This window comes from Carcharhinus amblyrhynchos, chromosome 2 (assembly GCF_965287045.1).
Source record: "Carcharhinus amblyrhynchos chromosome 2, sCarAmb.v2.hapA, whole genome shotgun sequence".
NCBI classification, from domain to species: domain Eukaryota; kingdom Metazoa; phylum Chordata; class Chondrichthyes; order Carcharhiniformes; family Carcharhinidae; genus Carcharhinus; species Carcharhinus amblyrhynchos.
The window spans coordinates 133917230-133940595 of NC_137325.1; the positions used below are offsets into that span (position 1 = coordinate 133917230).

The 23366-nt window shown below is 44.8% G+C and overlaps 1 protein-coding gene across 2 annotated transcripts in view; it reads right to left on the reverse strand.

The window, feature by feature from the left end:
• The window catches only part of dpp6a (dipeptidyl-peptidase 6a), a 961250-nt gene that overhangs the window by 286164 nt on the left and 651720 nt on the right, over positions 1-23366 (reverse strand). For both annotated transcript variants that reach the window (XM_080217553.1, XM_080217561.1), the window contains exon 4: positions 5695-5789. In XM_080217553.1, the coding sequence (XP_080073679.1) occupies positions 5695-5789 (95 nt within the window). The remainder of the gene's footprint in view (positions 1-5694; positions 5790-23366) is intronic.

Consider the following 23366-nt stretch of genomic DNA (forward strand, 5'->3'; position numbering starts at 1 on the left):
TTTTGGGATTAGTAGGGTAAATACGTGGGGTTACAAAAAAAGGGTCTGGTTGGGATTGTGGTCGGTGCAGACTTGATAGGCCGAATGGCCTCCTTCTGCACTGTAGGGATTCTATGATTCTATGATTTTTCTTGGCAGTGGGAGTTGGCATGGTGTTTGCTGGTGACAGGTTCCTCTGGTCACACTGTTGTCAATGGGAATTCCCAGTAAAGCCAGCCCACATTACTAGGAAATGGTGGGGGTGTGCCACTGCTGAGACCAGAGAATCCTGCCAGCATGAACAGCTAGCGAACCCCTGCCTGAGTCCTATATAGTCTGCTCTCACCTGTTCACTAGTTGGTTTCGAATTTGCTGTTCTGAGAAGCTATCTCAAGAGCTGTTGATTCTATGGACTCCTTATCCAGGCTATTACTGACAATCTGATTTCTTCAGTCCTAGATAGATTAAAAACACCCATGATTATTTCTATCCCTTTACCACATGCACCCTAAATTTGTTCTTGTATTCTTTGGCCTACGTTGTGGTCCCTGTTCAGGGCCCTGTAGATCACTCCCACTGGTGACTTCCTTCCCCTACTATTCCTTACTTCTACCCAAACCGATTCTGCATCCTGAACTCATGCAGTGAGGTCATCTCTAACTCTTTCATCAGTGCTGTCCTGGATTAACACTTCTCCCCCTCCACCTTTACCTAGCATTTTAATTTGATTTCATTTGATTTGAGTTGTCGCATGTATTGGTCGACAATGAAAAGAATAGTTTCTTGCACGCTATACAGGCAAAGCATACCGTTCATAGAGTACAGGAAGGAGAAGGGAAGGAAAGGATGCAGAATGTAGTATTACAGTCATAGCTAAGGAGTAGAGATAGATCCACTTAATATAAGGTAGGTCCATCCAAAAGTCAGCAGGGAAGAAGCCGTTCTTGAGTCAGTTGGTACATGACGTCAGACTTTCTCCTTAAGGAAGAAGGTGGAGGAGGACATATCCAGGATGTGTGGGTCTTTGATTATACTGACTGCTCTCCCGAGACAGTGAGAAGTGTACATAGAGTTTATGGATGAGAGGCTGGTTTTGGTAATGGAGTGGGCTACGTTCAGAACCCTTTGTAGTTTCTTGCAATCTTGTTCAGAGCAGGAGACATACCAAGCTGTGATACATCTGGGTAGGATGCTTTCCATGGTGCATGGATGGGATAGCTTCCTATTCTTCATGAGTGTCAAATATGCCTCATAAATAATCTTTGTCATCTGCAGCCAAGTCTCAGTAACAACAATCGAGATCATATTGATTTATTTCAATGAGCGTTATCAGTTCATTTACTTTGTAATGAATGCTGCGGGTAACTCTGCTACATGTCAAAAAACCAACCAACTACAAGGCCCTGTCACAGCCCCAAACTGGTTTGTTGACTGATTAATTCACTTCTTACCAAAGTTCTTCCATTATTGAATTTTCAAAAACGTTCTTGCGTCCATTCCCCGGCAATGTGAAAAGTAAGCCTGTCTTGCTCTTTCCATTGTTTTAATCAGAGATTTGTTTTGCAGTGGCTTTTTTTACTTGTTCAGGGGTGGGGGAGTCACTGGGCCCACCTCTAGTTGCCCTTGAACTGAGTGACTTGCTCAGCCATTCCAGAGGGCATTTAAGAGACATTGAATCATAAAATCTGTACAGAAGGAGGTCACTTGGCCCATTGAATCAGCATCGACAACAATCTCACCCAGGCCCTATCCCGTAACCCCACATCTTTATCCTGCTAATCCCCCTGACACTAGGTCAACTTAGCATGGCCAATCCACCTAACCCTCAAATCTTTCGAGTGTGGGAGGAAACTCAAGCACCTGGAGGAAACCTACGCAGACACAGGGAGAATGTGCAAACTCCGTACCGTCACCCAGGGCTGGAATTGAACCCGAGTCCCTGATGCTGTGAGACAGCAGTACAAACCATGCTGAGGCCCTTAAGTGGACCTCAGCAAGTACCCAGAGCCTTTGATTATCCAATCAGGGAGTTCTGAAGCATTGGCCAATCAGAGCACTGAAAGTTGAACAAATCAGTACAGCAAAAAGCTATCCAATGACAAAACATTTTATGAAAGAAAAGTTCCCACCCAGGCCACACTTAGTCATGTGGAATAAGTCTTTGGGGGCAGAAGTCCATTCACCAAAATCCCTTTGTTTACAATTCCAACAGCAGTGCACAGAGTGCTATCAGTAGCCTAGCTCCGGGGGTGCCAGAGGAACTGACACTCCCAGTTAAATACAAGGAAAAGGCTCCCTGATTGCCCAAATCAACTGACTCCTTAATTCGGGAGTCCGTACTCCAATAGGCCAACCTCAATGGCCTGATTGAAGTCATTACAAGATGGCCGCCATGCTGATCACTACACAATTATCAGAACCATTGGCTCTGAAGAACAACCATATTACTATGTGAGAATTTAAAACAAAGTCTGTTATGTTGTCCGTAAAAGTACTTATTGCAAACAGCGAAGAAGAGTAATTTGAGTTAAATTTGAATAGTGCTTTTGGTAGAAGTTCCTGATTGAACTGCAGTATTTCTCTTTAAGTGCCGGTCATCAACTTTTGCTTCACCTCTCACTACGTTGTAATTGTCCATCTATAAAAATATGACAGTTTGATGACACTGCTATAAATGATTAAGACATACCTAATAAAAAAGCTAGAACAAATCTATAATAATTAACTCTCAGGATTTTGGAAAATCTGCGAATAACAGCACCGACCAACTCATTAAACTTTGATTACATTTACAATTTTGGGATGCAGCAGTAATTCAAAATAAACACTGGTTTGTATAATGCCCCGAAATTTGTAAGTGTCTGAGGTTAAACCCTTCACCCTGATTCTCACTGATATTATTATAATAAAATGATGAACATTATACTCCTCCCACCTCTTTCTCAGCAAGGTTTCAGCATCCTTGAAGTAACTCGACAAAAAATATCCGCATGTTGGGTGAATATACTGGGTGTGGTGCTGACCCCTGTTCATTGTCCAGAAATCCATTGGCAAGTTCAGTGGTAACCATTCTGATTTGATTTGAGTTGACTTCTTGTCACATACTGGCATAGAGTGAAAGGTATTGTTTCTTGCGTGTTATACAGGCAAAGCATACTGTTCATAGAGTACAAAGGGGAGTAGGAAATGAGAGAGTGCAGAATGTAGTGTTACAGTCATAGCTTGGTTGTAGAGAAAGGTCAACTTAATATAAAGTTAGGTCCATTCAAAAGTCTGATGGCAGCAGGGAAGAAGCTGTCCTTGAGTCGGTTGGTACGTGACCTCAGACTTCTGTATCTTTTTCCCGACGGAAGAAGGTGGAAGACAGTTCTGGGAATTCCGACAGGATTGTCAGTCGGGCAATCTGCTTTCTGCTGTCGGGATTTCCAGGACTTTGTACGCAAGGAGCCCAGCTCCAAGGAATACTGACCAATCAAAAAGCCGGCAGCTCTTTACACCTAAAGAGGTGATTTGGTTTGATTTATTATTGTCATGTACTAATATCCAGTGAAAAATATTGTTTCTTGTGCAGTATACAGACAAAGCATACCGTTCATACGGTACACAGGGGAGAAGGAAAGGAAAAGGTGCAGAATATAGTGTTACAGTCATGGCTGGAGTGTAGAGAAAGATCAGCTTAATATATGATAGGATCATTCAAGAGTCTGAATGCGGCAGGGAAGGAACTGTGGCCATGCTCCTGATTACCCAGGGTAGAGTTAAGCGGTGCGGGCTGGCCAAGGCCTGCCTGACAGGCCCCAGGAAGGATGGGGATCCGTGCAATCTGTATGGAGGGTGGATAGGGGGTTTTCGGCATATTGGGGTGCAGAAGGGTGTAGGCAGACATTAGTACTGATGGGGACAGAGTGCCTGATCAGGAGAACCCACCTGAACCCACAGGCAGGTTGCCAGGTTATTCCTATGGCGTCCTGCCCATATGGTTTGGGATACCACCCCGACATGGTGGAATAATGTTGACATCAGAATGAGGCCATCAAGTGACCATTTGTTGTCCACTTCATGCCCTCAATTGTCCTATAGGTGGGAAGGCTAACCTCAACCTTCCCCGCTCTTAATCAGTGGCATTCAGAACGGCAATGGGCTCTCCGCCTTACACCTCCCTACCTTCTGATGGGGGGAGATGAGGGCTATTTCCAAATATGCAAGTGCTACCATTTAAGAAGCATTTAGACGAAACACCAAAGCATACAAGGATATGGACCAAGTGCTGGAAAATGGGATTATAATAGAAAGGTACTTGGTGGCCAGTGCAGTCACAATGGGCTGAAGGGCCTCTTTCTTTGCTGTAATTTCCTATGGCTCTATCTACAGTTCAAGATGAAAGAAGCACATCTATCCTTACCAATTTAAATACTGATATCAGGATTACATGTCACAAAGATGGGTGGTATATTGGGTTATTGTGCTGGTCTTAAAACCCAAGTACTTGATTTCATTTGCAACATTTCCTGCTGACAGGGACGTTGCCTATCGCTCTGTTCTGGCTACCCACAATCTCAAATCCAGTTTCCAGATGTAGACATGAACGTGTGTCAAAAAATGGCTAAACTCATTAGAAATCTCAAGCCGATTGGACCTGTCAAAAGATCTGTTGAGATATTTAAATCTCCAGTCCTTTAAATGTTGAAAAAGTAACTGCAGGATTGAGAAGTTCAGTGCTTGTTATTTCTCTCTGTCTGATAATACAGGTTTCAGGGCATTCATGCTACACACATGGTTTTACAACCTATGTTATTGGATTGGAGGCCCACATTATTGGACGTTCTATCTTTCAGATGTGATGGACATTAAGTCTGTCTATTCTGACAGCTTTAAAGGGTCCTGTGGCTGTATCTGAAAAGGGTCAGGGAACTATCCCAGCCCTGATCAACATTAATCAGGGAGGCGATGGCCTAGTGGTAACATTGCTAGGCTATTAATCCAGAAACTCAGCTAATGTTCTGAGGATCTGGGTTCGAATCCCATCCACGGCAGATGGTGGAATTTGAATTCAATTAAAGAAAAATCTGGAATCTACTGATGACCATGAAACTGTTGCCGATTGTCGGAAAACCCCATCTGGTTCACTCAAATCCTTTAATAAAGGAAATCTGCCGTCCTTACCTGGTCTGACCTACATGTGACTCCAGAGCCACAGCAATGTGGTTGGCTCTCAACTGCCCTCAGGCATGTAGGGATGGGCAATAAATGCTGGCCCAGCCAGCGATGCCCATGTCCCACGAATGAATAAAACAGAACGCTTGCCTGCATGACAGATTTAAAGCACATTGGGGCATTCTAAGAATACGCATAGGTGGGGCATAAGTGTTCTAATTTTCTCAATGTGTTGCTACAATTGCAGCACGCAGGAAATAATCCCACTTCAAGTGCATCTGAACATCTACACTTCAACTTCCTAATCATTGAAAGCAAAACAAAACCAAGTGCCGACAGTGCACTGAGACAAGTGCTCGCTGTTAAATAAAAAGCCCACTAATTATCCATCAAAATGTCACAGTGTTATAAAACAAAGCCTCGCTTTCTTTAACAATTACTCATTACACTTTTGTGAAACCTCCAAACGACTTGTTTACAGCCGATCCTGACATTCATAACACGCTGCCGGCTGCGTTTTGCCGGCACGATATCTGGGTGAAAGATCAAAGAGATGCTTACAAATTTCCGGCTGGTCATCAGAAGTGTCATTTCCATGGTTTCAACATTCAGTCTCTCCAGATTTCCATCCGCGGTGCGATACAGCAGCTCAGTATCTGCGCAAAAACAGAAAGACATTGAGAGTGATTGGGCAGAGCCAGGCTGACTCTCAGAGTGGAAATATACAGGGGATGAAATTGGACATTGGCAGGATTAGAAGATGGACCATTTGCATAGAAATCCCTACAGTGCAGAAGGAGGCCATTCGGCCCATCGTGTCTGTGCCGACAACAATCCCACTTAGGCCTTAATCCCCTAACCCCACATTTTTATCCTGCTAATCCCACTAACCTACGCATCCCAGGACTCCCAGGAATTTAGCATGGCCAATGCACCGAACCCACGCATCTTTCGAACAGTGGGAGGAAACCCACGCGGACACGGGGAGAATGTGCAGACTCCACACAGACAGTGACCCGAAGCCAGAATTGAACCCAGGTCCCTGGCACTGTGAGGCAGCAGTGCCAACCACTGTGCCAACATGCTGCCCCAACTAAAGCTTGTTTCAAGTCCTGTGTAAGAGAAAGGCTTACATTTAAATCACGGGTGGGATTTTCCAGCCTCGCTCACCCCAAAACCGGGAAGTCCCATCCAAGATCAACAGACCTTTCCATGGTCAGCCTCTCGCCTGCTACGATCCGCATATTGGGCAAAAGCAGGAAAACTCCCCCCAGCATCTTTCATGCTCTGAGACCCTCCCTCAACTTACTCCAAGCAATTAAGTACTTTTCCAGTGTGCCATTTTGCAACACAGGGATCATCATGGCCTTATTATACACAACAAGTTCACCAGTTATATGGTTCTGCCAACATAAGGCGTGGGATTTTCTGGCCACGTTCGCTCCTAAACTAGAAAATCCCACCCTCGGTCAATGGACATTTGCATGGTCCATGCCCCCTACTTGTTACAGTTCCCATAGTATGTGGGATGGAAAATTTCCCCCAAGGTGTTTTTGATGATGTCCGTTGAGGGATAAATATTGGTCGGAATTCAGGGACCCTACCGATAGAGTTTCATCTTGACAATGGGGACAATCAGCTGGGGAGCCAGCGGGGAGTTCCTCATCACCACTGGTGGTGAATACCCACAGGAACACACAAAATATTATTATATATACACACAGACATTAAGCTGATCTGTCAAGGAGGACACGGTGGCACCGTGTTTAGCACTGTTGCTTCACAGCACCAGAGATCCGGGTTCGATTCCTGGCTTGGGTCACTGTCTATGCAGAGTTTGTATGTTCTCCCTGTATCTGCTTTCCTCCAGTTGCTCCGGTTTCCTTCCAACATCCGAAAGACGCGCTGGTTAGGCGCATTGACCATGCTATATTTTCCCTCAGTGTACCCAATCTGTGTGGCGACTAGGGATTTTCACAGTGACTTCATTGCAATGTTAATGTAAGCTTACTTGTGACATTAATAAATTAACATTAAACATTCTCTGTACCCTAGCTATGACTACACCCTCTCCTTTCCTCCTCCCCTATGTACTCTATGAATAGTATGCTTTGTACAGCGTGCAAGGAGCAATACTTTTCATTGTATCACAATACATGTGACAATAATAAATCAAATCAAATGAAATCAAATTAAATAGAAGCAGGATTGGACCACACAGGCCTTCAAGGCTGCTGTGCCTGGCTCATCCTAAGTTTCAACTCCACTTTCTTAGCCCATCCCCAAATCCCTTGACATGCCAAGAGACCAAACATCTGTCTATCCCAGTGTTAAATGTATTCAACAATGGTGCGTCCACAAGTGACTAGGTAGATTGCTCTTTCAGCGAGCCAGTCCAGACCCAATGGGCTGAATGGCCTCCTTCTGCACTGTAAAGTTTCTGTGATTCTGTGCACCCATGGGAGTAGACATAAAGGGTTCACAATAAAGGGGTATAAAGGATAAAAGGTTCACAACCCTTTAAGTGAAGTTATGTCTCCCCATCTCAGTCCTAAATGATCAGCCCCTTGTCCGGAGACCATGCGCCTGCGTTTTAGATTCCCCGGCCAGTGGGAACAATCTCTCAGCTTCCACCCTGAAGCTTCTCCAGAACCATAGAATCCCTACAAGGCAGAAGGAGGCCATTCGGCCCATCGAGTCTGCACCACCCACAATCTCACCCAGGTCCTATCTCCACAATCCCACAAATTTGCCCTGCTAATCTCCCTGACACGGGTCAATTTAGCATGGCCAATCAACCTATCCTGCATATCTTTGGACAGAATCTTGCATGTTTCAATGAGATCGCCTCTCAATCTTCAAAACTCCAAAAACTATAGACTCAATTTACTCAACCTCTTATCGTAGGCCAAGTCCATCATCCCATTCAATGAACTTTCGCTTTATGCTTCTAATACAAATATATACTTTCTTAAATGTGGAAATCTAAACTACGCACAGTGGGTGGGATTTCCTCCATTCCCTCCCCCATGGTGTTTGTAGCACCACCGGCTGACAGTGGGACCTTCTGGCACTCCTGCTATGAATGGAGTTCTCCGTTGCATCAACCCCCCACCCCACATCCCACCGCACCACCCCCCCCCCCCAACTCTGCTGCCCGTCCCTTTGCATCGCTTTGAACAAACTGTAAAGCCACAGTCATTCTTTCCTCTCTTGAATTACTGTGTGCTAACGTTGCAAAGTTTTTAACATGTGCAGAGGAATATCTTCTGTCTGCTATTTTAGTGGAAGCAATAACCTATTTATGCAGTATAATTTATATGGTATAATAGCAAAACAGGCTACGCTGTCTGCGTTTCAGTAAGCTGTGGAGATCTCTGAAGACGCGACATGAATACAAGATTAAAGTAAAAGGATTAGTAGTATCCCGCTCACTGCAAATCACCACAACTAGCAAGGGACAATTTAATGACGAGGTCTTTAAAAGCATCAGATGATAAAAAAAATCCATGAATTAAATGAAGACTTATAATGAGGAACCAAAAACAGTGACCCTCATTTATTACAAATAAAGTCACTGGCATTTAAATCTCGGTTGGATTTCCACATACACGGTTTAATCATAGAACATAGAACACAGAACACTACAGCACAAACAGGCCCTTCGGCCCACGAGTTGCGCCGATCACATCAACACCTATCTATAACCCCCAATCCCATAAAACCCCATATACTCATCCAGAAGTCTTTTAAAAGACCCCAGCGAGTTCGCCTCCACCACCACTGATGGCAGCCGATTCTTATATCCTGTCTTATACAACACAAGAAGACCCATGGTCAAGGAAAAGCCAGTCAGCCCTCTGAGGCTTGATCCTTTGACCTCTCAGCTCCCCCAGGCCAACATCCAACTGCCTACCCAACAACCCAAGAGCCCGTCTCTCTGCTAGCCTGCCTGCTCGATCAGTGCAAGCACTTGTCAACCTTTTCTATGACGAATCCCCCCCAATATGTTTCCCATTGGCGACATGGAAATATTCCACACATGTGTTTAAAGTTTATTTTTTAATGTCATAAGTAGGCTTCTATATGTCTGCATGGCGTGCAAGAAACAATATTTCACTGCATCAGTACATGTGACAATAATAAATCAAATCAATATTTGGTGTGATTTGGTCCTTTATGAAAGGTGAGCCATCTTTCCTACTGCAAGGATGACCATGGTGGCACAGCGGTTAAGCCAAGAACCCTGGATTCGATTCCGGACTTGGGTGCCTGTCTGTGTGGAGTTTGCGCATTCTCCCCGTATCTGTGTGGGTTGCCTCTGGGTCCTCCAGTCTCCTCCCACACTCCAAAGATGTATAAATGAGATGGATTAGCCAAGCTAAATGCATGGGGCTACAAGGATAGGGCGGAAAGATGGGATGCTGTTTTGGAGGGTTAGTGGAGACTCGCTGGGCTGAATGGCCTCCTTCCACACTATAGGGATTCTATTACTCCTTTAGGCACTGATACAGGAGTGCCAATGTTTCCAGTAGTACATATTGAGATGAGAGCCAAGCAATTTACCCGGATAGAACTCTTTCTATTGCTATTTGTTGGGTGGTAAAATGGTAAACTGTCTGGGTTCAGTTCCACATGGTAACGTTGCACTTTCTGGGGGTTGGGGGAATGGGTTATGTGACATTCTTCACACTTCTTCCCCTGGGTTTCACACAAGAGATGCATTTTTCTAGTCTGGGGACTTGAGAGGTTTAATAGAGGAGTCAGGGGCCCTTTTGAGCCTACAGGCATACTGGGGAGAATTTTCTTGTCCCACCTGCCATATTAATTGTAGCTGATGGGGAGGGCAGACCATACACCTTGGATGGGATTTTCCAGTTTTGGGGCGAGCGCAGCCAGCAAAACCCACTCACCGTCTCTGTTGCCCAGAGTGTTGCCTAACAAATGTAAAGGATATTGGTGTATTTCTGTGGAACTTGGTTTTCCATAGCCAGAGAGGGCATTAGCGCCTCTTTAAAGATAACGAGAGCTTCACTGGCTTTCTGAAGGCTAGGAATTCCCTTGCTATGATTCATGAGTAGTCAGACATATCAGGATACATTTTTAAATTACAATAATAATTTTATGAAGTAGCCAGGTTGATGCAGATATATATTTTCTTGTCTGTGATCTGGACAAGGCAGTTGTGAATCTTTGGAACTGGCTACCCCAGAGGATTACCAGTGCTCCAGCACTGAGTATATTTGAGGCTAGGGTAGACAGAGTTTTGGCCTCTCTGAGAATCAAGGGATATTGGGAATGAGTAAAAAGTGGAGTTAAGGCTGATGATTAGCCATGTTCATACTAATCGGTGGAGCAGGCTCAAAGGGTTGTAAGGTCCAGTTCCGCTCTATTGCTTACGTTCTAATGATCTTAAATTGGAGATATGGGAGAGGTATCCAGGAGCCAATGTAAGGTAAAGGTAAAGTTAAGACCATAAGACCAGAAGATAAAGGAGCAGAATTAGGCCATTCGGCCCATCCAGCCTGCTCCGCCATTCAATTATGGCTGATACGATTCTCATCCCCATTCTCCTGTCTTCCCCCTGTAACCCTTGATCCCCTAATCAAGAACCTATCTATCTCTGTCTTAAAGACCTGACCTCCACAGCCTTCTGCGGCAATGAGTTCCACAGATTCACCACTCTCTGGCTGAAGAAATTCCTCCTGATCTCAGTTTTAAAGGAGCGTCCCTTCACTCTGACGTTGTGCCCTCGAATTCTAGTCTCTCCCACTAATGGAAACATTCTCTCCGCATCCACTATACCTAGGCCACTCAGAATACTGTAAGTTTCAATTAGATCCACCACCACCCCCACCCCCCATCCTTCTAAACTCCATCCCATAAGGCCATAGACTCCCCTGTGAGGGTGGAGAGCTGACTGGTGTTGACTTAACCTGGGTATCATTACATCTGAGGCAAGGGGCAAGGCTGAGAAGATTCATGAATGAGCAGGTGATGGAGAAGTGAGACTTGACATGGTCTGGAACACAGAGAGCAGAGACAGCACATTACCTGGTGTCCACTCAGTATGGACATTGAGAAGCTCATCGCTGGGAGGATGTTAGAATAGATGATTCCAGAGGTGTTTTTTTTTGGCAGCACCAAGAGGGAGGTAGGGATGGAGGCGGGTGATATTACAGAGGAGGATTTTTGTGAGGGAGAGACGAAAGGGAGGATCAGTCATGATGAAAATGAATGACGGAGCAGGCTCGAAGGGCTGAATGGCCTCACCCTGCTTCAAGTTTCTATGTTTCTACAATATGGGAACAGGCGACAGACTAATTGGATACTCTACCAATGAGCTGGCAGAGGCACAGTGGCCTAAATAGTCTCCATCTGTGCTGTGTTAGCATCTAATTCTATACTCAGTGCTGCATTGGAAAGCACATTGAAACTGCAAGCAGCTTAGTATAGCCCAAAATCGTTTCTGGAGATGAGATGATTTCATGGCAATGGATACAGGGCGAGCAGGTTGGTAAAGATACTGGGGGCATTCTCCCAGCTCGCTGTGCTGCCGGGAGATAACAGTGGAGGCCTTTTAGCGGCTTCCCAACTTGGCCTCACGGACTCCATGTGTCTCTGGACAATTCCCCTAACACTCGGGTCAACCTAACCTGCACATCTATGGACTGTGGGAGAAAATTGGATCACCCGGAGGAAACCCACACAGATTCGGGAAGAAAGTGCAAACTCCACACAGACAGTGACCCGAGGCCAGAATTCAACCCAGGTCTCTGGCGCTGTGAGGCAGCAGTGCTAAGCACTGTGCCACCGTGCCGTCCAACTCAAGTCCAATTTCTCAGTTCCTACTCTCCACACCTCAACCCGAAGCATCTGTCCTCATATAGTTCAATGTTAGACTATAAATCATAGCCAGAGCTATCAAATAAAATGGATCCATTCTGATGTGGTGATGTTGGGAATGACATTAAACACAAAATTAGTGATACATGTGATAAGGGAATATCGGTGATCATGGGTGATTTTAATTTGCACGTAGACTGGGCTAATCAAATTCACCACAATGCCATAGAAGAGGAATTCCTGGAGTGCACACGGGACAGTTTTCTTGACCAATATGTGGAGGAACCAATCAAAGAGCAAGCCACCTTAGACTGGGTACTGTGTAATGAGAAGGGAATCATTGCCAATCTAGCTGTACGAGACCCTTTGGGGATGAGCGACTATAACCTGACAGACTGTTCCATCAAGATGGGGAGTGAAGTCGTTGATTCGGAGACTAGGGTGCTGAATCTTAATAAAGGAAACTGTGAGGACATGAGGCATGAGTTGGCCTTGATAGATTGGGGAGAGTTACTTAAAGGGATGACAGCGGATAGAGAATGGCAAACATTCAAGGAACACCTGGGGGAACTGCAGCAACTGTTCATTCCCATCTGGCACAAAAGCAAAATGGGTAAAAGGGCAATCTATGACTTACAAAGGAAATTAGAGACAATATCCAATCTAAGGAAGAAGCATACAGATTGTCCAAGACAAATAATGGCTCTGAGGATTAGGAACAGTTTAGAATTTGGTAAAGAAGGACAAAGGGATTAAGAAGGAGAAAATACAGTACGAAAGTAAGCTTGCAAGAAATATAAAGACTGACACTAAGAGTTTTTATAGATATGTGAAGAGAAAGATGTTAGTGAAGACAAATGTAGGTCCCCTACAGAAAGAAAAGGGGGAATGTATAATGAGGGACAAAGAAATGGTCGAGCCAGGACTCCAGGATTCTACAGACTCTGGAACAGTCCCTGCAGAATGGAGGGTAGTAAATGTCACTCCAATATTTAAAAAGGGAGGTAGAAAGAAAACAGGGGACCAGTCAGCTTAACATTGGTAATGGGTAAAATTTTCAAATCCATTCTCAAGGACTTAATAGCAGAGCATTTAGAAACCAGTGGCAGGATCAGACAGAGACAGCGTGGATTTATGAGGGGGAAATCATGCTTGACAAACCTGTTAGAATTCTTTGTAATTAGTAGAGTAGACAAGGGGGAAACCAGTAGATGTGATATGTTTGGACTTTCAGAAAGCGTTTGACAAAGTTCCATGCAAAATTAAAGCACATAGGATTGGAGGAATGAGATGGATAGAAAACTGGTTGGCAGAGAGGAAACAAAGAGTAGGAATTAATGGGTGCATTTCAAATTGGCAGGCAGTAACTAGTGGGACGTCACAGTGATTGGTGTTGGGAGCCCAACTATTCACAAATATTAATGGTTTAGATATGGGAACAAAACATATCGGCTCAAAGTTTGCAGATGATACCAAATTGGGTGGGAGGGTAAATTGTGACGAGGATGCAGAGATCCTTCAGAAAGATCTGGACAGGTTTGGTGAGTGGGCTAATCAATGAGAGATGCAGTATAATTTGGATAAATGTGAGGTTATTCACTTTGGAAGCAAAAACAAGAAGGCAGATTACTACCTGAATATCTGTAAATTGGGAGAGGAGAGTGTGCAGCAGGACCTGGGTGTCCTTGTGCACCAGTCACTGAAGGTAACCATGCAGGTGCAGCAGGCGGTAAAGAAGGCAAATGGTATGCTGACCTTCATTGCGAGAGGTTTCGAGTACAGGAAACGGGATTTGTTGTTGCAGCTATACAGGCCCTTGGTGAGGCCACACTTAGAGTATTATGTGCAGTTTTAATCTCCTTTTCTGAGAAATGATGTTCTTACTCTCAAGGGAGTGCAGTGAAGGTTTACCAGGCTGATTCTGGGGACGGCAGGACTGACGTATTAGAAGTGATTGACTAGGTTAGGATTGTTTTTGCTGGAGTTCAGATAAGTGCGGGGGGATCGCATAAAGATTTATAAAATTCTAACAGGATTAGACAAGTTGATGCAGGGAGGATTTTCCCAATAATGTAGGAGTCCAGAACCAGGGATCATGGTCTGAGGATTCGGATTAAACCATTTAGGATGGAGGTGAGGAGACATTTCTTCACCCAAAGAGTGGTGAGCCTGTGGAATTCATTACCACAGAAAGCAGTTGATGCCAAAACACTGAATGCATTCAAGAGGCAACTGGATATAGCACTTGGGGTGAATGGGATCAAAAGCAGGATTAGGCTATTGAATTGGATGATCAGCCATGATCTTAATGAATGGCAGAGCAGGCTCGAAGGGCCAAATGGCCTCCTCCTGTTCTTATCTTCTTTGTTTCTGTGTTCCTCAATATACAGACCACCTGTTGGCACCAATCACAATCAAAGAGGATGTCCTTTGTAAACCTGTAATTGGACTCCAGATAGGGATATCGGGGCAGGGTAATTATATCTGATAGATGTTACTGTCTGCTTCAAATATTGCATTTCACATTTTGTCTGACTTTTGTTAATAGACTTATTATTTGTAATTTTATGTGTAATTGAAGTTATTCGTGCAATTCTTATGATGTAGTTAATGGAGAATATATATTCTGAACGTCCCTCAGTGTTAATACTGGGCATGGTTTGCGAGAGCTTGGCACATGACATTAATTAACTTCTCTATTTGATGAAGGGGCCTAGCTCACTTGTAAAGAAACAAATATCAGCATCTCGGCTGGAAAGTACTCACTTTCTCCATTTAAAATGTTAGCATTTGCAATCTCTCCTGTTTTTTCGCGTTGTAATCCAAGACCTACATTGCATTATCGACACTCACTTGGTGCCATTCTCTAGTCATCTTGGCACCTGTACCATCTCTCTTTCCCAGAGTTAATTTTGCTATTAGTGCAGCTGTGGGTCTTGCCGAGTTGGATGGCTCATCCTGAATTACTGGAGCAATTTGGAAACCGTGTTGCAGTTAAATAAATAAATTAAATTAAACCCCTTGAATAACGTTAGCTTTTGAAATGCTGCAATCTGTTGCATGATAACTTCTCACTCCCAAACACCATCACCGATGTTCTTAATGCAGCAGAAAGTCTCGATCCTGTTTGATCTCCACAGCCTCCCTCCGGAACACGCTTCCCTGTTTCTCCCACTATTCTTTTTAGTAAAACAATTGAATTATATTAAACAAACTCAGGGACAACGCAAGAAGGATTGTCTTCAGAAAGGGGGGAACCACCAAAAAACAAAGTAGAAAGGAAACTTAAAACATGAAACCAAAGTGTGATTAAAGGAGTCAATAATACACTTCAATCCCTGCGGTGCCCAGCGGGCATGGAAGGCCTCGATGGTGCCCTTGGACACCGCATGCTCCCTCTCCAGGGGCAGCTGGCCACGAATATACCCGTTGCAGTGGGGCAGAGAGTTGGGTCAGATGACCCCCTCAGTCGCCCACTCCCTGGACCTGCTAATAGTGCATTTGGTTAGATTCAGGAGCTGGTGCACAAGGAGGTCCTCTGCCTTCTCCGCCCCCTCAGCATTGGGTGCTCTGTTTCTCCCAACTGGGCAGTGCAAGAAATTACATAGAAACGTAGAACATTACAGCACAGTACAGGCCCTTCAGCCCTCAATGTTGTGCCGAGCTATGTCCAATCCCAAGATCAAGCTATCCCCTCCCTATAATTCTGGAGTGAATTAAGTCCAGAACTCAATAACTCTCTGAGTAAAGAATCTACCTAGGAAATCTCTCCTAAATTGGGAGAGAATTGAGTGGTTTGGTCAGATTTTCCTTCCTTGGTACTCAGCAAGTCTTTCAATGAATCTCCACGTGAGAGAAACTGATAGAATTGTATGGGGGTGTGAAATTATTGCTGTTTCTCAACACAGTTGGGCAAAGGAATGAACCTGGCACCATTGCAATGAACAAGATACTGATCACCTTCCAACCACACATGGCAGAGTTTGTCCCAAACCTATAGAAGTCACTGTCAGGCCACCGGATAGATTCAAAGACAGGAGAGTCCGTTGCTGCTGAATCCTCATGCCAATAAGAGGAGCGATTTGGAGTCAAGGTGATAATTAATACCATCTTCTTCTTTCAACGCACATCCAGCATCACTGAATGAGCCGACACTTCTGCACATTAATCCTCCAATTTCCTTAAATGCAACATTTCTTAGAGGTGTTGGTTGAAAGATTGGATGGAGCCAGGATGGAATGAGTGTTAGACCATAACCCAATAAGATGCAAAATGTGGAGATGCCGGTGTTGGACTGGGGTGGGCACAGTAAGAAGTCTCACAACACCAGTTAAAATCCAATAGGTTTATTTGGGAGCACGAGCTTTCCGAGTGCTATCCCTTCATCAGGACTCACCTGATGAAGGGGCAGCGCTCTGAAAGCTCATACTACCAAATAAACCTGTTGGACTTTAACCTGGTACAATAAGATACAGGAGCAGAAGTCGGCCATTCAGCCCATTGGGTCTGCTCTACCATTCAATCATGGCTCATAAGCTTCTCAAACCCATTCTCCTGTCTTTTCCCCATAACCCTTGGTGCCCTGACAATAAAGAACCTATCTATCTCTGTCTTCAAGACACTCAATGATCCGGTCTCCATAGCCTTCTGCGGAAAAGAGTTCCACAGATTGACCACCCTCTAGCTGAAGAAATTCCTCCTCATTTCAGTTCCAAAGGGTCATCCTTTTCCTCTAAGGCAGCAGCCTCGGATCCTAGTCTCTCCTACTAATGGAAACATCTTCCCCACGTTCAGTCTATCCAGGCCTTTCAGTATTCTATAAGTTACAATGACAGCTCCCCCTCATCCATCGAGTACAGACCCAGTGTCCTCAAACGCTCCTCATACGCCAAGTTTTTCATTCCCGGGATCATTCTGGACCCCGTTTCCCTGAGAGAATGGCCGGAATTTTACCGTCCCACCCGTCACGGGAATGGGAGCGGGCGAGGGGCGGAAGGTCCGTTAACCTCGGGCTGGATTTTACGGTTTCAGGACGAGCGAGGCCGTAAAATCCCGCCCACTGAGTTCAAAGGCATGATGGGCAGAATTGTCCGTGCTCCGTTATTTGCGTGGCCAAGCTCATCCTCAACTTGCAAAAGGACAAACGGGAGAGTCACGCTTGCTCTCCTATGGCTAAAACCATTGAACCGCTCAATTTGAATTAAGCCCTTCACTCTAGTGGAGATTGTCAAGGGTCTGCTGAGAATTTACAGCATGGCTAAAGTTAATTGCAACCCCCAAATCATTGACTTAATTGATGCTTTTAATTTCACCACTTTCGAAGATCTACCATTGTCTTAAATCTCGAGTGGCATTTATGAAAGGGTGTAACGACTGTCCGTAATACCTTGACAAGCATTTCCACAGGACATTAAGTCATAAGATAATTAACACAAACCTGCTTCTTCCACAGATAATTATCCCCAGAGGCTTCATTTGCAATCTAGGGATTGTAAATTCTTAAAAATTTGAAGGAACTTGCATGTATAAAACACTTTTCATGATTGAGAACACTTCATCGCCAATGAGATACTTTCAGAATATAACATGGATGCTGTTAATTTTTAAACAGCAAGATCCCAAGAGGAATAAAATGCTAATGGGGAAAATAATCTGCTTTTTGTGATGTTGGTTAAGGGCTAGATATTGGCCAATTAGCTCACCCCCCCTCCCACCCCGCTCTTAGATATAAAATCCCTACAGTGCAGAAGGATGCCATTCAACCCATCGAGCCTGCAACAATCACAATCCCACCCAGACCCTCTCCCCATAACTCCACATATTCACCCTTCCATTTCCTCTAGTCTATGCATCCCGGGACACTAAGGAGCAACGTAGCATGGCCAATCCACTTAACCCACACATCTTTGGAGTGTGGGAGGAAACCAGAGGAAACCTATGAAGACACAGGGAGAATGTTCAGACTCCGCACAGACAGTGACCCAAGCGAGGCATCGAACCCAGGTCCCTAGCACTGTAAGGCAGCAATGCTAACCACTGCGTCACCCAGCTTCTGCAGAATAACACCACTGCATTCCCCTGAGGCACAGGATGCTTTGTTAAACATCTCATCCAACAGGTGACTGCTTTGACAATGCGGTACAGCATCAGCGTGATACTGAAGTGCGGTTTAAAAACTTGTTCTTGGGATGTGAGCAGCAATGGAAATGCCAGGATTTATTGCTCATCCCTCATTTCTCCTGAGAAAGTGATGCTGAGCCAACTTCCTGAACCGTGAGCGAATGTCTGAAGTGGTGGATTGGGTGCCAATCAAATAGGCTGCTCTGTCTCGATAATGCTGCCCTCGAGTGTTGTTGGAGCTACACTCCTCCAGTCACACACTGTAATAATTCAGGAAGCCCGACTGGAAAGGAATGTATTTATTGTTAAACGCAAAATAAAATCACTAATCTGTGGCGTCCACGCACAAGTTCCCATGGGGACAGTATTTCTGCAGACCCTGGATAAAAGCAAATTACTGCGGATGCTGGAATCTGAAACCAAAAGAGAAAACGCTGGAAAATCTCAGCAGGCCTGGCAGCAATGCAAGGGGAGAAAAGAACTGATGTTTCGAGTCCAGATGACCCTTTGTCAAAGCTAAAAGGTCAATAGAAAGTGGGAGATATTTATACTGCAGAGAGTGAGGGAATGGAGGATAGCCACAGAAACCAGGGGAAAGGGCTGCTAATGGCAGTCAATAGAGAGAATAAAGTGGCCAAACAGCAGAGAAGTGAAGTCAGAGGGTAACCTGTGGCAGATGAAGATGTGGGAGGAGTGGGGGAGATGGATGGGAGAGAGGTAAAATTAGAAAAAGGAGGAACACGGAAGCATAAATATCTCCTACTTACTCTGCCGTTTAGCTTTGACAAAGGGTCATCTGGACTTGAAATGTCAGCTCTGTTCTCTCCTTACAGATGCTGCCAGATCTGCTGAGATCTTCCAGCATTTTCTCTTTTGCTTTCTGCAGACCCTTCCCGGTCTCTGCCTTATAATGGACTCAGGTGAGGAGCTCCACTTGGGCAGGCCTGTTACCAAGGGAACTCGCATTCAATAGGATCTGCTGGGAAATCAATCGCTGACTCCCCTTAGAACTCATGGAGGTTATCACACACCTGACTTGGGCCTTGCAGCTTTGGGAGACAGGAAACGAGTTGCTCAGACTTAAGGACCTGCTCTTGTACCCAGTCACCGGGATTCTACCGCCCCGTCTGCCATGGGCAAGGGGCGGACAATGGGAAGGTCCGTTGACCTTGGGTGGGATTTTCCAGTCTCAGGCAGAGCGAGACTGAAAATCCCATATAGTTGAACCAATTAAATTTCTGATTCTTAAATCGAGTGAGACCTGAACTCACAAACTTTTGAATTACGGGTAATATCGCGACAACTGAGTCACAGCTGATAGTTGTCATGAATTTACTGAGCTAAGTACTGAGTGAAGCAACACTTCCCAATTATTGCCCAGTGTCAGGCATCCCCACATGTTGGATTACAGGATATACCCCCTGCTTTGCCCCAGCATCCTCGTCTAACTCCAGTCTCACAATAGTTCCCTATAATGCAGCAAGGCACCATTTTCATTTTCCATCCTCGCCATCTTTTGGTGAGGACATAATAGTAGCAAGAATAGGCCATTTGGCCTCTTGGGCTCACTCTACCAGATGCATTGTGACCTTAATCCCACTTCCTGCCTGCACCCCCATAACCCTTGACTTCACTGTCAATCAAAAATCAGTCAAACACAACCTTGAATATATTCAATGACCCAGTATGTTGGGGAAGAGAATTCTGAAGTCTCACAACTCCCCCTGAGAGAGGAAATTCCTCCTCGCCTTAAATAGGAGACCTTCCAATTTGAAACAATGGCCACTGATTCTGAATTCCCCCTTGAAGGGGAAATATCCTCTCACCATCTGAGCTGTCAAGCCACTTCCCATTCTTCTAAACTCCAGTGAGGAGAGGTCCAACCTACTCAAACGTTCTTCACAAGCCAAAAAAAACTTCATCCCAGTATCATGAACCTTCCCTGAACCATTTCCAATGCCCTCTTCCTGGAAGGAGGCCAGAATTATTCACAGCGAGCAAAGAACAAAGAACAGTACAGCATAGGAACAGGCCTTTCAGTCCAAGCCTGTGCCAACACAGGTACCTCTCTAACCTAATATTTTCTTGCCTCTACGTGGTCCATATCCCTCTATTTCCTGCCTATTCATGTATCTATCCAGATTCCTCTTGAACGTTATTATAGAATCTGCTTCCACCGCGTTCTCTGGCACCCTGTGTATGAAAAATTTGCCCCTTACACCTCTTTCAAATTTTACCCCTCTCATTCTCAACCTATGCCTCCAAATAATTGACCCTTCGACCCTGGGAAAAGATTCTGACTACCACTCGATCTAAGCCTGTCATAATGTTGTAAGCCTCTATTAGTTCCCCCCTTATCCTCCGACAGTCCGATGAAAACAATCCTCATCATGGGAATTGGAGTGGGTGGGGGCTGGGCCACGGAAACGTCCGTTGACCTCAGGCAGGATTTTACAGTTTCGCGATGAGCGAAGCCGTTAAAATCTCACCCATAGAATCATAGAGCAGTGCAGCACGCAAACAGGCCCTTCAGCCCAACCGTTCCATGCCGACCATGGTGCCCTCCTAGCTAGTTTTGCATGGCTCGCCTGCCCCACTGTTGGGAATCTGCCCCAGGAGATCAGGGAGGGCACTCCTTCGGGGGAACCGGAAGATCCTGCTGGCGGGAAGGATTGTAAAACCCCACCCAGAATTATCAAATTGAGGGAAGTGGATATTCAACTAGACCTTGGATTCCTCGGGCAACAGTCGCTGAAAGTAAGCACGCAGATACAGCAGGTAGTAAAGGCAGCAAATGATATGTTGGCCTTCATAGCAAGAGGATTTGAGTATTGGGATAGGGATGTTTCGCTGCAGTTGTATAGGGCATTGGTGAGGCCACACCTGGAGTATTGTGTGCAGTTGTGGTGTACTTAGCTGAGGAAGGATGTCCTTGCTATAGAGGGAGCACAGCGAACGTTTACTAGGCTGATTCCTGGGATGGCAGGTCTGTCATATGAAGAAGGATTAAGTCAGTTAGGATATATTCATTGAAGTTCAGAAGAGTGAGAGGGGATCTCATAGAAACTTATAAAATTCTAACAGGGTTAGACAGGGTAGATTCAGAAAGAATGTTCCCGATGGTGGGGAGTCTAAAGCTAGGGTTCATGGATTGAGGATAAGGGATAAACCTTTTAGAACTGAGGTGAGGAGAAATTTCTTCACCCAGAGGGTGGTGAATGCGTGGAATTCACTCCCACAGAAAGTAACGGAGGCCAAAATGTTGTGTGACTTCAAGAAGAAATTAGATATAACTCTTGGGGCTAAAGGGATTGAGGGATATGTGGGAGGAAGGGAGGAATCAGGATATTGAATTCGATGATGATCCATGAAAAAAATTAATAGCAGAGCAGGCTCGAAGGGCCAAATGGCCTACTCCTGCTCCTATTTTCTACGTTTCTATCTACAACTTGCTCCTGCATTTTGACAAGAAACCAGTCTTGTCACAGGTCACGTCCGAAAATAGGAATTCTGTCTGTGTCATTATATATGTGCTTAATGTGCAAGAAAATGGTTGTGACTGTATCTGAATTAGACACTGATGAAGTGTAATTGACTCCTGCACAGAGACAGGTTTTTTTTTTTCGCAGTCACCTGAGGATAGCTCCAGTGTCTTGATGCATATGCATGTGCCATGTTGTTTTCAACAGCAATTTTCCCTCTTTATTAGCAATGTTTATCTTTGCAGCATAAATAATTCAAAAACGAGTCGCTTATGTGATCTTATTATAGCACTGTTGTGTCACGAGAGGATGATTACTGTAGCATTGCCCTGACTGCTTTCATTCCCTGCGAAGCAGCCCATTAGTGAATATGTAACAGATGCTTTTCAGTGGGTAGTAATTAGACAATTGGCGGAAAATCTGCAAGAAGAAATGCAATTAGAATCGCAGAATCTTAACGCACAGGAGGAGGCCATTTGGCCCATTAATCCTATTCTAGCTGCTGGAAAGAGCTATCCAATTAATCCCACCACCTCCTCTTTCCCCATAATCCTGAAGTATTTTCTGGTCAATGGCTTATACAATTCCCTCCTAATCTGCACCCACCATTCTTTCAGGCAGTGTGATTCCAGACCATACCAAATTGCTGCGTACAAAACTTAGGCAATTTTTTTTTATCTTGTTGTTACTAATTTCCATCTTTCCTTTATCTGGTGACAAATGTCCAGGTCTCAGATGGGTTGCAGAGGAGCTTTGCTGGAATGGCACTAAGGAGAGGGGACTGAAGTTCTTCTTGGAACAGAAGTGGTGGCACGCTGGTTAGCATTGCTGCCTCAAAGTGCCAGGGACTTGGGTTCGATATCCAGTTCAGGTGACTGTGCAAAGTCTGCACGTTCTCCCCATGTCTGCACGGGTTTCCTCTAGGTGCTCTGGTGTCCTCCCACAGTCGGAACAACGTGCCAGTTAGGCGTATTGGACCGTGCTGAATTCTCGCTCAGTGTACCCGAACAGGTGCCGCAGTGTGGCGACTAGGGGATTTTCACAGTAACTTTATTGCAGTGTTCATGTAAGCCTACTTGTGACAAAGCTTTAAACAATAGCGGTGCCCAAAATCATGAGCGACATTCTGATAAAGTAAATGAGAAGAAATGGTTTTCAGTGGCAGACTAAAGGGACAATCCTTTAAAACAGAGATCAGGAGGAATTTTTTCAGCCAGAGAGTGGTGAGTCTGTGGAACTCTGTGCTGTGGAAGCCAGGTCACTCAGTGTCTTTAAGGCAGAGATAGATAGGTTCTTGATTAATGAGGGGGTCAGAGGTTATGGGGAAAAGGCAGGAGGATGGGGATGAGAAAAATATCAGCCATGATTGAACGGTGGAGCAGACTTGATGGGCCAAGTGACCTAATTCTGCTCCTATGTCTTATGGTCTTATGGTTTTACGGAAGGCTCAGGAATCAGAGAACGTAGGTTTAAGGCAACTGGTAACAAAATAATAATAATCAGAGACAATGTGAGAGAAGAAAAAGTATCTACTCGGTATTATGATTGGAACACAATGCTTGAAAGGGTGATGGAAGCAAATGCATTAATGGCTTCAGAAAGGATATTCGATAAATACCTGACCAGCTATGGAAAGTGCAAGGAAGTGGGACTAATTGGACAGCATTTACAAAGAGATGACACTAGCTCAATGGGCCGAATGTCCTTCTCTTGTGCTGCATTATTCTATAAATTTGATGTATACTCGTAGCAAAGAATTCCAAGCAAGCAATGTGTCTGTTTGTG